The sequence below is a fragment of the Austrofundulus limnaeus genome, unplaced genomic scaffold (genome assembly GCF_001266775.1).
Source record: "Austrofundulus limnaeus strain Quisiro unplaced genomic scaffold, Austrofundulus_limnaeus-1.0 Scaffold147, whole genome shotgun sequence".
In the NCBI taxonomy this organism is placed as follows: Eukaryota; Metazoa; Chordata; class Actinopteri; order Cyprinodontiformes; family Rivulidae; genus Austrofundulus; species Austrofundulus limnaeus.
This window is the reverse complement of record NW_013952549.1, coordinates 677724-689429: the sequence shown is the minus strand read 5'-3', so window position 1 is coordinate 689429 and position 11706 is coordinate 677724. Positions and strand designations below refer to the sequence as shown.

The following is an 11706-nucleotide window of genomic DNA, read 5'->3' as shown; positions in this document are numbered from 1 at the left end:
ATGCTCTGCCATGAGGAAGCTTGGCTTAAAGGCACATCCCAGAGGAGGAGATTGTCCCAAAAGGACACAACCCAGAGGCGTTCCTGTTCGTTTTGCTCCTCAGCATGGCTTCCTAAAAACGCTGCAGGATTTCTCAAACATGCATGAATGAGTCAGAACGAGGCTTTGGGCATGTTTTTTATGAGAGTATAACATTATAACATGATATAAAACTCAAAAAAGTTGATTTTACATGATATTGCCCCTTTAAAAGCGATGCGATGAAATCAGTTCAGAGACGACAGGAAGCGGCACTCACAGTTCATCCTGTGATCGATGAGGTTTCGAGCCTGCTTGGCGGAGCACTTAGCGAACCAGTTGTCGCCCAGCAGCACCGTCAACTCGTTGGTGTGCACCAGCTTCCCGGGCATGAAGGCCAAAGGGCCGAATGGCACCTGCTCGTGGAACAGAGGGTGAAAATGGGAAAAATAAAAAAGAACAAAAAAGTGGGTCAAATTAACCAGGTGGAARAAAGTCAGCATGAAAGTTGAGCAAAAAAAATAAAAAGTGGTGCAGATAGTTTTTAAGGTCAACACTCACCATGATGTCATAAGACAGTTGATCTGGAAGAGTTTCCAGGCGATCGTTTAGGGCTTTGTAGTCATCAGACACCTTTTTCCTGTGAAAATGATTAAATAGTCAAATAAATGTTTTATGGTTTGAGTTAACGATACCTCCACCCAGATGGGCTTTTTTAATTAAAACACTTGAAGGAAGGTCAAAATGGGTACAATGAGAAGCAGAAAAACACACCAAGTAGAAGTGACTGTTTATTAGTGGGAAATTAATAAAAAGTATCTCTTATAGTATCACTTTTTTTTTTATTCAAACAAAAACAAAAATTGTGAGAAATCTGAGAGGAAGAACTGAGCAACACGTTGGTTCAGTGGTCAGCACCGACCCCTCACACGGTTCAGACCAGGGGTCTTTCAGTCTACATGTTCTCCTGTGTTTGTGTGGGTTTTTCTGTGTACTGGGGTTGAGGAATATTGCCAAAATAAATTATTCACAATTAATTGAGGGATTTAGCCAATAATGATTAATACATGACAAGARCCTTTGTATGTTTTTTACTCTAAACCAGTCACCCTGTGTTCTAAAATATGCTTACATCAGTCTAACTAACAGGTTAGAAGTTAACTCCATATGGAGTGGCAGCAGATCTTTAGTAACTCAACATGTCACAAGCTCACATGCACATTTGATATATTGCAGACAAAAATATATCATCATGTGGCACTAACTGCAGTAACTGCAAGGTGGCAAATATTAATTGTTGACGGTTTTTCTGACGATTAATTGCACATGATACGATTTTGCCCAACCCTACCGGGTACTCTGGTTTCCTCCCACAGATCAAACACGTGCACGTTAGTTTGCCTTCTGGCTCAGGGCTCCCTTGCTAAAGCAATTGGATTTTCCTGGGTAAATGAAAGTAAATAATAATAATAATAACAATAACAATAATTTCTGATACCCAGGTGTTCAACTGACCAACAAATTGGAACGAGAATCTAATGATACTGTTTACCTACAAAGCAAACTTTCATTTATGAGGAACTTTAAATAAAATAATGTTGCATTTCTTCTATAAGTGCCAAAAAATACATTTTTATTTCAATTATTTGCAGCTATTTTATGAAGCAGAAACAACAGAGTTAAAAATGCAATTTATCTGAATGTCATTTAGAATTTGACTCTATAAATGAATGCAGTCTGTTCATGTAAATCTGAGCTGCTTTTTTAACCTGAAACTTTAACTCTCTGCTATGTAATCTGTGATGAACTGTAAACCGAAGGGAACTTGTTACAGTTKATGGAAGTGTATTTACTGAAGCAAAGCGGCACTTTGTAATGCTCCGAAACACATCGGTGTTTCCACGTAATCTGTGAGCAAACAGCTCTGCYATCTTTAAATGTCAATTCATTTCAAAATAAAACCTCTATCGATCCATTTCCAGAGGAAATCAGAAAAAAAAATGGAGAAAACTTATTTGCTAACGGGGAGAACATGTAAACTGCACCCAACAGTAAACACCATTAATTAGGTCCACATTTCCATCTCGTTTCTTTGTTTCTCTCAAAATGTTTCAGTGAAACGATGGAATGGGAAAGAATCAGGAGATATTTCAGTTGAAAGGCTTTTTTTGTGCAAAATTGGCTCCAAATGGTGGTTGAGAAACAGCTTTTCACTGTTTTTGCACCACAATGTGCTGTACTCCCTAACAGAAGCTCACACGTGTGCTGATCCTGAATTATTATTTATGGCATAAAACATGGCCATGGCTCGCGCATTGACCAAATGCTCTTTGCTCCATGTTTAATGTGACATATCTATACAAATAATCCAAACTGACAGAATAAAATAATGTCTTTTTTGTAATATTAAAAATTGAAAAGCAGTCTTTTAAAAGGCATTACCTCTTTTGCTGTAAGACCCTAATTACAGCAAATTACCTTCAAAAGTCACATAATTAGCACAATTAAACCCACCTGTGTGTAATCTATAATCTCAGTACACCTGTTCTGAAAAGCTCCCCAAGTTTGAAACGGCTCTCAGCAGGCAGCAAAATGAAGAGTAAGGAACTCTTGTTAAGACAAGAAGAGACTAGGTAGAGTTAAAAGAAAAATATTCTAAGTGCAATCCAATCCACTTTAAAGAAATGGTGCTGTGACAATTGTGCAAAAAAAAAAATTTTTTAAAAATCAGGCAAATGAGCATTTTTCAAAGGTAAACTAAACCTATTATAAACTAAAAGTAGCAGTAGTAACATCCCATAAGAGCAAAATAAAATCCTAAAATACTCTGAGCTTTAACTTCATCATTACGACTCTGCAAGCTACTTTTGGACGAATACTTACACTGACAAGTTATTCATGTAATTATTTGCCTGCTGCTTGTTTTTCAAGGTTGTAATGATGACACATTCTTCAAATGCTCAATCTGTTCTRACTTTACAAGGTTAGTAAACATAACGAAGCAGATACTGTATCAAAGTACTGTGACGCTTGATCAAATGCATTTATTTTTCTAAACAATGCTTACCAGTGTTGAATCCGACTCTCGCAGTCTGTCACCACCTGTTTTAGGACAAACAATTTGAGTTTGGCTTTAGAATTAAACAACACAAGTTACAGGAGCTTCTACAGATAACACACAAATTTATTTCCCAATGGAGACAAACAGGTTGGAGGTACTCACTGMAATGTTAAGATTAGTTTAAAAAAAATACAGAAACAAAAATATGCTAAATTTGATTCTCTTAGTTAATGTGCCCTTAAATCAAAAACCTATAAGCACAATTTGAGAGCCTGTGGACATCCATGTGTTTGATGAGCTACAGAAGCAGCCAAAGTGACTGACAATCTGTTGACAACGATGACGTCCAGASAAGAGTCCTTTAGGATGGAGAAGTCTCACAATTTTGACATGGGTATTAGGGCTGTGTATTGGCAAGAACTTGGCGATACGATACATATCATGACAGAGGGGTCACGATACGATATATCCCGATATATTACGATACTGTAAACAAGGCGATATATTACGATTTTTTTTGTCCAAAAACTCTGTTAAATACAAACCTCTTACAAGGAAAAAAAAAAAAAGAAAAACCAAAATTCATTGTCTCAGAAAATTCTAATATTACATAGAAATACTTTTGATACATTTGGCTGTGTTCTGCTTTGTATGTGTTTTATTTTATTTGTTTCATATTTCATCCATGTTTTCAATTATTAGACTAWATTTGACAATAAACAGTTTTAAAATATATTTTTTGCAGCTTTTAGTTTTTAATATTAATTTACAATATGGTCACCCAACACTTAACAATAGTCTCTACCTCAAGAGGTTCACTGCTGCCAACTAGTGGTCAGAGGCTGAACTACAACATAAAAATGAACGGCTGGCAGGAAAGTTGACGTTTTAAACCTTAATAAAAAAAATCGATACAGGGCTTTAGAATATCGATACAGTATTGGGAAATGAAATATCGCGATATTTCAGTGTATTGATATTTTCTTACACCCCTAATAGATATTGGTACGTATTTACAGTCTTATTTAAGGTATGCTGATAAAAAGACAAGCTATGCTAACTGTAAATAGAAAACTCAAGTCTAGAGTTTTAGTAAAAGCTGATTCTTTTGATAGCAGAGCTGTGTTTTATGGTGCTCCACCACCTTGCTTGATCTGCAGTATTCTATTCTTGACATGTCTTACAAGTTTTTTTTTTTTTAAATCTGAGATTCTGTGTGTCCAGTTCTACCATATTTGTTTACCTGCTTCGGCTAGCGTAGCTCAAACATGTGACTCCAGTGTTGTCTGGCAGATTTAGCAAAGTGCTTTGTTTACATTGAGTGAGTACCCACATTTCAGAACTGCACAGCAACATACCTTGAAAACTATTGGGAGTTATCCCTTTAACAGCACTCTTTGATATGGTTCAGGGTTACTTATCGCAGGTTTGATTTCATAGTTTACAGTGATGACCTCTTTAAATACCAGAAGCAATACTGAGAAGTTAACTATGAAATATAATAATATATAAACATGAAGTCAATCTGAGGACAGAATATGAGCTAGGATCAAAACATCTGCATCTTTAGAATCCAACACTTAATAATGTTGCATGATTATTTGATTTAATAACTTGTAGTTTTATTTAAAGTGCAGCAAACACAGTTAAACCGACTTCCTGAGTCGCGTGCAAAAGGGGCGTGCACTTTTGGTTCATTCACAGTTACTGTCAATGAAGTGAAGCCATTATTTTCTGAAAACCTGGAGCTTATTTTTATCCAAAAAGTAAGAAATGACAGCTGTAAACACGTGGGGTGGATGCAAAGGAACTTAGTTTACCAACCAAACACACCTCCCCGCTTCCGTTTAAAGGAAACCTGAGCACGTGACTGGCTGCGCGAAGGAGGAAGCTTCTGGAAAACTGATTGAAAAAAAAAAAACAAACAGAAAACTAAAAGCAGGAAACGCTTTAGCACGAGCCACTCGTAGTTCAACGAGACCGCGTGGCTCGGCTCGGCTCGGCTAACACCACGGGTTCCGCCTCCTGAAAGCAAAACTCTTTCGTGTCAACAAATCCAAAATTACCTTTTGGTGTGCCTCTCGAAGCCTCCCTAAATTCACTGTGCCTTCCTCAGCCATTATTGAACCGCGTGCAAAACGGGTCTAATTTGAGCGTTTCGTGACACACAAAACAAAGCTCAGGGGTTGTTGTGAGTCCTAAAGAAATGTTTATGAATCCAACAACAGCAGCTGTTCCTGGGATCCGTTCTGCACGTTTTCATCAATGAAGCGATGATGGTGGTCCACACGTCCGGAGGTGGTCTCATTTCAGGGTTTCTGCATGATCCCCAGAAAACAAAATATCCACCGTTTTCAAGATCCCCGAAGGTTAGCTAATGATTCTCCCCGTCACTTTAGCTGCGCCATGCACCCCGAACACTGAGCAGGCAGGAGGATCAACCAAACATCCGGTTTGAATTTTCAAAGTAAAAGAAAATTAAGGCTGATAAGACAGACCATAGATTCCTATTATAGTCCTATTATAATATCTATGGATAAGACAACTGAAGACCTAAAAACATTCGTGTAAAAACGTAACTATACATCGCCAATAAAACCACATATTAATTTTATATGTAAAAAAACAACTCTATAAAATGCGAGTTTGATAAATTTGGAACTGTCTATATTTGTACAATTTTATACGAAAGTTTTCATCATTTTTGTCTTCGTTGCTTTTACTTTGAAAACTCAGTTACAACTTCCTTTGAACAACTTAAACAGCAAAACTTGACGTCGCTGCTTCTTCTCCAGTCTCCCGGTGTACCTTGGGTAATAAAATCGCTTGCAGAAATGTAAACAATCTTAATTTAGCGAGACATAAGAGTTAAAATTCAGTAACATGATTATTTATCACAGCTTCGCAGGGTTACACTTACTGAGAGTGCTAGTTCTAAGAAAAAAAGAGGCGACTTTTAACGAAAAGCAAGTCAAACTTTCCATTAGGCTACAATAGTTTTTTGACACAATTTAAAAATAATTAAAATGAGCGATTTATTCAATAGTCATCTTTTACCACTATCGTGTTTGTGCTACGATTTGTGGTTCAAGTCAAATCAATGGTTCAAATAAACTTTCGTGTCTATTTTGGTGCTTTCAATACCGTCGGAAATAACAACTTCGTGTTGAAAACAACATGCAAGTAAAACGAGGTTTTATTTTGTAGGTCTTTAGGCATTTTCAAAATTAAATGAACACATGTCAAGAATAATAAATAGATAAATATAAAAAAACCACCCACTATATCTAAAACGTACCATTTTTTTAATTATTTTGTTGCCTTCGATAGTCACAGACATTTTTTCATAATTAAAAGTGCCTTGTCAGACAGTGAGCAGTAGGCCTACTAACATGTTTCTTCATCCAGTTTCCTGATTGTGTTTTTTGCATCATAAACTTATTCTGTTTATCTGTTCAATTTGTTAACGACATCAAAGGTGGATTTTAATTGTACTAAAATATAGACAGCTAATGGTTGCTTTTTGTGTCAACACATTGAAATTTAGAAAGAGTATCAGAAAATAAAGATAAAATTAAAACATTTATTTTTCTTAGAAATCGACAAAGAAATATGCCTAAGTTAAGTTTAAATCCTCCCTAACAATTGGGCTGAGCTGTAAATAAAACAAGCCGATTTAACGTAAATTTAAACATTTGTAAGTTGACCTCAAATGCGTCTCAAAACACTTGTGGCAAAACTTGTCAAATTTTCATGAACGCAGCACAGGAACTTTACCCATCATGCATTGCGACAAGACAACCATATAAAGATGAAAAGTCATGACCAGGCGGAGGAGAGTTGAAACCGCGTTTTATTAACAATAAAAAAATAATAATATCTGAGGATTAAACTTCACTGTAAGGTAGATAAATGTTTACTACATTTCAATTAAACTGTTTGTTTTTTTTAAGTTAAACATTTCACTGCAAAGAAAGCAGGTTAGCTTTTGATTCATGATGCTTTCTGACGCAACCTGTCGTATGAGACAAGAGAAGCTAAATGTGAAAAATAAACAAATCAACCAGGTAATAGTTTAATTTGCAGATTATGCTTCAGATTATGCTCTGAATGTCAGTGTCAGAATAAACTGCTGTAAGCTGTAGTTGTAATAAAATAAACGTGAAACGTGTCTACCGTATTATTTCAGTGTGTATGTTAAGCTGTTGGAAATTATTGTAAGAATATAACAACTTAGATAATTATTTTTTAAATACTTTTTTCATATGCCAAAATATATTAAGCCCGTATTGTTTGTGTTTTGTTCTAGAAGCAAAGAAACAATTTACTGTTTTACTACAAAAGTAAGGTTGTGTTGAAAGAAAATATAAGCTTTATTGTAAATATTACGTTATAATTGTTAAGATACATATTACTATGTTATTGTATGCATGTATATATGGTGATTTAAACCATAATTGGTATTAAAAAAAGCAACAACAAACGAACAGTAACGGCAAAACACTTTGACTTTTTTATTTTATTTATTTATTATTATTTTTATTATTATTATTTTGTGTTACAAATTTAGAAATTGTATTTAGTTTATGGTGTTCAGTCACAGTACATGCTATAAATCTTGGTCAGGTAACAGGTAACTGTGATCCTGACATTGTATTGTATTTATTGTCAGTGTTCCACTAAAAATAACAACTTTAGTCACAAGAACTTGTTGAACTCTGTTGTGTCAAACTCTGTGATCCACAGGATGAGTCATCGGATTGATGATGTCATGAAGCTGTGTTGTGAGTTATCGGCCAACCAGCAGATAAAGTCCACGGTGAAAGGTTCTGGGAAAGGAGCAGCAGCCGCTGGGGGTCTTGCCTTTGCTGGAGGCTTGATTGGAGGTCCTCTTGGTATTGCAGTTGGTAAGTAAAAAATAAGCTTGTGGATGATCCATCCCACTTGTTTTTCTACAAGTTTAAAACCTTCTTCCTACCCAGGTGGAGCAGTGGGAGGCCTCCTTGGCTGCTGGCTGACCAGTGGACAGTTCAAACCTTTGCCTCAGATCATAATGGAGCTCAGCCCTCAGCAACAGCAGAAACTTTACGATGATCTCGTGGTCATCCTGGGAGACATTCAGTGGACTGACCTGGCTCAGCTTACTGCTCTGGTGATGGGCAATGCCACAATGAAGCAACAGCTCACAGCTGCTCTTATTGGGTATATCAGCAAAGAGCTCCAGGCTGAGGTGCACTACGTGGATTAATCTCAGTTAAAAACTTTAACAACCTTGACTTGAGACTTTCAATCAATGAGATGGTGCCTTGGAGATGACTATTTCTGTATAACGGAAGAAAGTGCAATCATGCTTTACAAAAACAACAGTGCCATCACAATTCTTACAGGTGGCAGTGGTAAAAAAACAACAACATTTTAGCACTTTAAAAGGGGAAAAAATACAAAGTGTGTATTTGTTATTTAAGAAAGTGCACTTCTTAGTAGAAAATTATTTATTATGACAGTAATAGCACTGATACACATTTATATAAGGACAACTATGGACTTAATGAGCTATTTTTTAATGTTTGCATATTGATACAAACATTTTACTGCATTGTTGTGCGAGTTAATTTACTGCATATTGGATTATTTCAGTAAAACAATGTGGATTTAAATGTCTTTTTTTTCTTTTGGTGGGCTTTTGTGCAAATCATAATGCACAAATGTATCAATTTCTTTTATTTTTAAACTGCTCAAGTTTAATATTTCACTCCATGTGCAAATTCCTCTTAGGTACTGATTTTTATAATCTAATAACTTTAAAGATAGTGACTCAAAACTTTACTCCTTAGGAGCAGCACAAGTCACCAGGTAGGATGATGCTTTTCTTTCATCACTGCTTTCTTAAGAGGACGTCTTGAGTTCCAAAACCTGTGGTTAAAGGCAGCCCGAGAAGTCAAGAAACATAAGGTTTGTGTGGACAGGAGCTAGACATGTAAACCATAAGCATGTTTAGAAAACAAATCAATAAATGTGAAAAAAATCTGACTTCAATATTTACTGTCCTTGCTACAACAYACTTAAATGTTCATGAAAATGATTTATATTACAATTAGGCGACCTTGAAAATTAAGCTTTCCAGAAAGATGACCAATTTTTTTCAGCTTTTGCATCTATTTAAAATTAACATTACTGTATATATTCATAAGCTTTCCAAATGTAACATGAACGTCAGTCTTGTCCTGATGCATCTCAGTAATCCAGGTAAAAAAAGAAAAAAATTGTATAGGTCTTCTGGACGGGTTCTTCTCTAATGAAACGTTTCGTCTCTCCTCCAAGAGACTTCTTCAGTCTGAGAGTTTCAGGCAAAATTCAGGCTTTTAAGCCCTGCCTCCATGTGAGTGATACTCACCCAGGAGCCAGGGAGAAAGAGAAATCACACACACGACAGGCCCTGGAGCAGTGTGGTTATCCTGACTGGGCTTTCCTGAAAGCAGACAGGAAACACAGACAGGATTCCATGCAACCTTCAGGTGAAAATGAAGACCTCAAACTCAGACCCAAACCAGTGGTTATTCCGTATGTTGCAGGTGTTTCGGAGAAACTGAGACGTTTATTTTCTAAACATGATGTCCCAGTGGCTTTCAAACCCCAAAACACATTATGGCAAAGGCTGGTTCACCCCAAAGATCCGGTGCCCCGGCACAAACAGAGCAATATTGTATATGCTGTTAAGTGCCAGGAGGACTGCGACCAGTTATACATCGGGGAAACAAAGCAGCCACTGTTCAAAAGAATGTCCCAACACAGACGAGCTACATCTAATGGCCAGAACTCTGCAGTTTTCACTCATTTACAGGCCAGCGGTCACTTTTTCAGAGATGAGGATGTTCTCATTCTTGATAGAGAGGAACGTTAGTTTGAGAGAGGTGAATAATAAACATGATTATTTGCCCCAAATAAGAAACGCCTCTAACCCACAGCTTGTGACAGACACGACCCTGTGTGTCCCACAATTTCCTGCCGTCATAGAAACAGCTTTTTTCAGTTCCCATAAAATGTCTGGAAATATTTTTCCTCCCTTAATTACTCATGAGTTTTAAAAATAATAATATATAATGAATTAAATTGTAAAAGGTTGCTTTTTTAACTCTGCGAAACAAGCTAAAATATATATTTAAGACAGGCATATCTTAAGCCAACTGTATCTAGTGGTCCTTCTGGTGTAAACAAGGGTCCTCGCACAAAATGTACGGAGAATAGCCACACAATGGTAACCTGAGATAATCGAAGAAAAAAATGAAAATACCGAAGAGAAAACTATTTCTTCTCATTATTTTTGCATACGTTGCTTTTTCTCTTTATGCTGCATATAATGTTTTCTTTAGCAACAAAGTAATCTCTCGCGTTCACAGGGTGGTGAAGAAGGAACCCGGAGCACCGCAAGGTAATTTCACTTAACACAAATTAAGATTTAGACTCACTGGTAACTATGCATCCGATGGATTGAACCACTTTAAAAAACGTTTCAATGGGAAATTGTAATTAAAAAAAGTGTTCAAGTGAGTTCAGTGGAAACCGCGTTGTGGTTGCAGGTGGTGTCAGAGATGGCGGTGCTCCATTTGTTGCTGATGAGTGGAATCCGTGGGAGGATGAGGAGGTGGAATACAACTCCGCTTTAAACAAGAAAAGACAGGCCTTTAAAGAGCACATGGCTAGAATTAACAAGAAAAAACCTAAACGATACAACGTCCAAATATGGGGGAAAGCTGCCATCGGTAAGTCCTTGTAAGAGTGAAATAACTGATTGACTGATTCACAGTTTTGTCTTCAAAAATAACATTTCTTGTGTTCATTTCATTCTGAACATGTTTATTGTGCTCATTAATATTTTATAGCTTCTGAACTTCGAAACAAACTTAAAAAACAAAACTTAAATCAGTGAAATCTGATAAATGTAGCGGTTGTAAAATCAGTAATTACAGTGTCAGCAGATGGTAAAGAAAATGAATGTTGCTCTATGTTTCAGTGTGGTGGACAGAAATGAGTGATTATGGACAGAAATCAGTGATTAAGTTGCTATATCAAGACAAAAGTCCCCAGTTATAATTTAGTGCATTGATATTTTGTGTCATATTAATGTTTGCATTTGTTATCAGATTTTATTGAACTTTTCTTTCTCCTCAGGGCTTTACCTTTGGGAACATATTCTGGAAGGACCTCTTAATCCAACTGACAAAGTAGCACAGTGGAGGGAGGGAGAGCTGCAGTCAGGAAAAATTGAATTCAGGTAAAAAGTAAAAGACAGAAAATTAATTTTGCAATAATTTGTCCTAGTGACAAACTAATTTAAATTGTATGGAAAAGATTAGAATAAATAAATAAACACAATGGGCCTCATGCAAGAACATGTTCGTATTCTTATCCTAAATTTCTCTTACTTTTGTTCGTATGAAGGGTTCGTACGAACATGTCACGTCAGATTCAACAAACTCTTCTATCTTCAGGAAAAGTGTGAAAATGAGCTGCGTAAATTACACCTGTTCATATCCAGCTGCTCGTCCACGCGAGAGGAGATTAGCATAATTACCACCCCAAAAACACCATATAAGGCTATGTTTCCTGCCTCAGATATCAGGAAGTGT

General features: G+C 36.5%; 3 protein-coding genes across 4 annotated transcripts in view; 2 read left to right on the top strand and 1 right to left on the bottom strand.

Annotated features, from left to right (window-relative positions):
* The window catches only part of uri1 (URI1 prefoldin like chaperone), a 10404-nt gene extending 4899 nt beyond the window's left edge, over positions 1–5505 (bottom strand). Inside the window, exons 1-4 of the mRNA XM_014016556.1 lie at positions 5146–5505; positions 3086–3120; positions 580–658; positions 299–434 (exon numbers count right to left, since the gene is read on the bottom strand). Of these exons, the coding sequence (XP_013872010.1) occupies positions 299–434; positions 580–658; positions 3086–3120; positions 5146–5199 (304 nt within the window). The 5' untranslated portion in view covers positions 5200–5505. The remainder of the gene's footprint in view (positions 1–298; positions 435–579; positions 659–3085; positions 3121–5145) is intronic.
* A 371-nt stretch (positions 5506–5876) lies between these two features.
* Positions 5877–9109, top strand: zgc:112052 (protein C19orf12 homolog). Of its 2 annotated transcripts, none has more exons than XM_014016555.1 (3): positions 5877–5892; positions 7826–7986; positions 8062–9109. In XM_014016555.1, exons 2-3 carry the CDS (start codon positions 7827–7829, stop codon positions 8325–8327), a joined length of 426 nt encoding a protein of 141 aa, XP_013872009.1. In that variant the 5' UTR covers positions 5877–5892; position 7826; the 3' UTR covers positions 8328–9109. The 2 variants fall into 2 exon arrangements, with proteins under 2 accessions (XP_013872009.1, XP_013872008.1); XM_014016554.1 differs by lacking the exon at positions 5877–5892 and adding an exon at positions 6898–6983.
* Positions 9110–9908: 799 nt separating this feature from the next.
* On the top strand, positions 9909–11351 carry rxylt1 (ribitol xylosyltransferase 1; the record flags this gene model as incomplete). Its single annotated transcript, XM_014016553.1, is given in 3 exon segments — positions 9909–10508; positions 10657–10839; positions 11249–11351. Coding segments are annotated over 3 exon segments (434 nt in total), but the record flags the coding sequence as incomplete, so codon positions are not given.
* Positions 11352–11706: the final 355 nt, after the last annotated feature.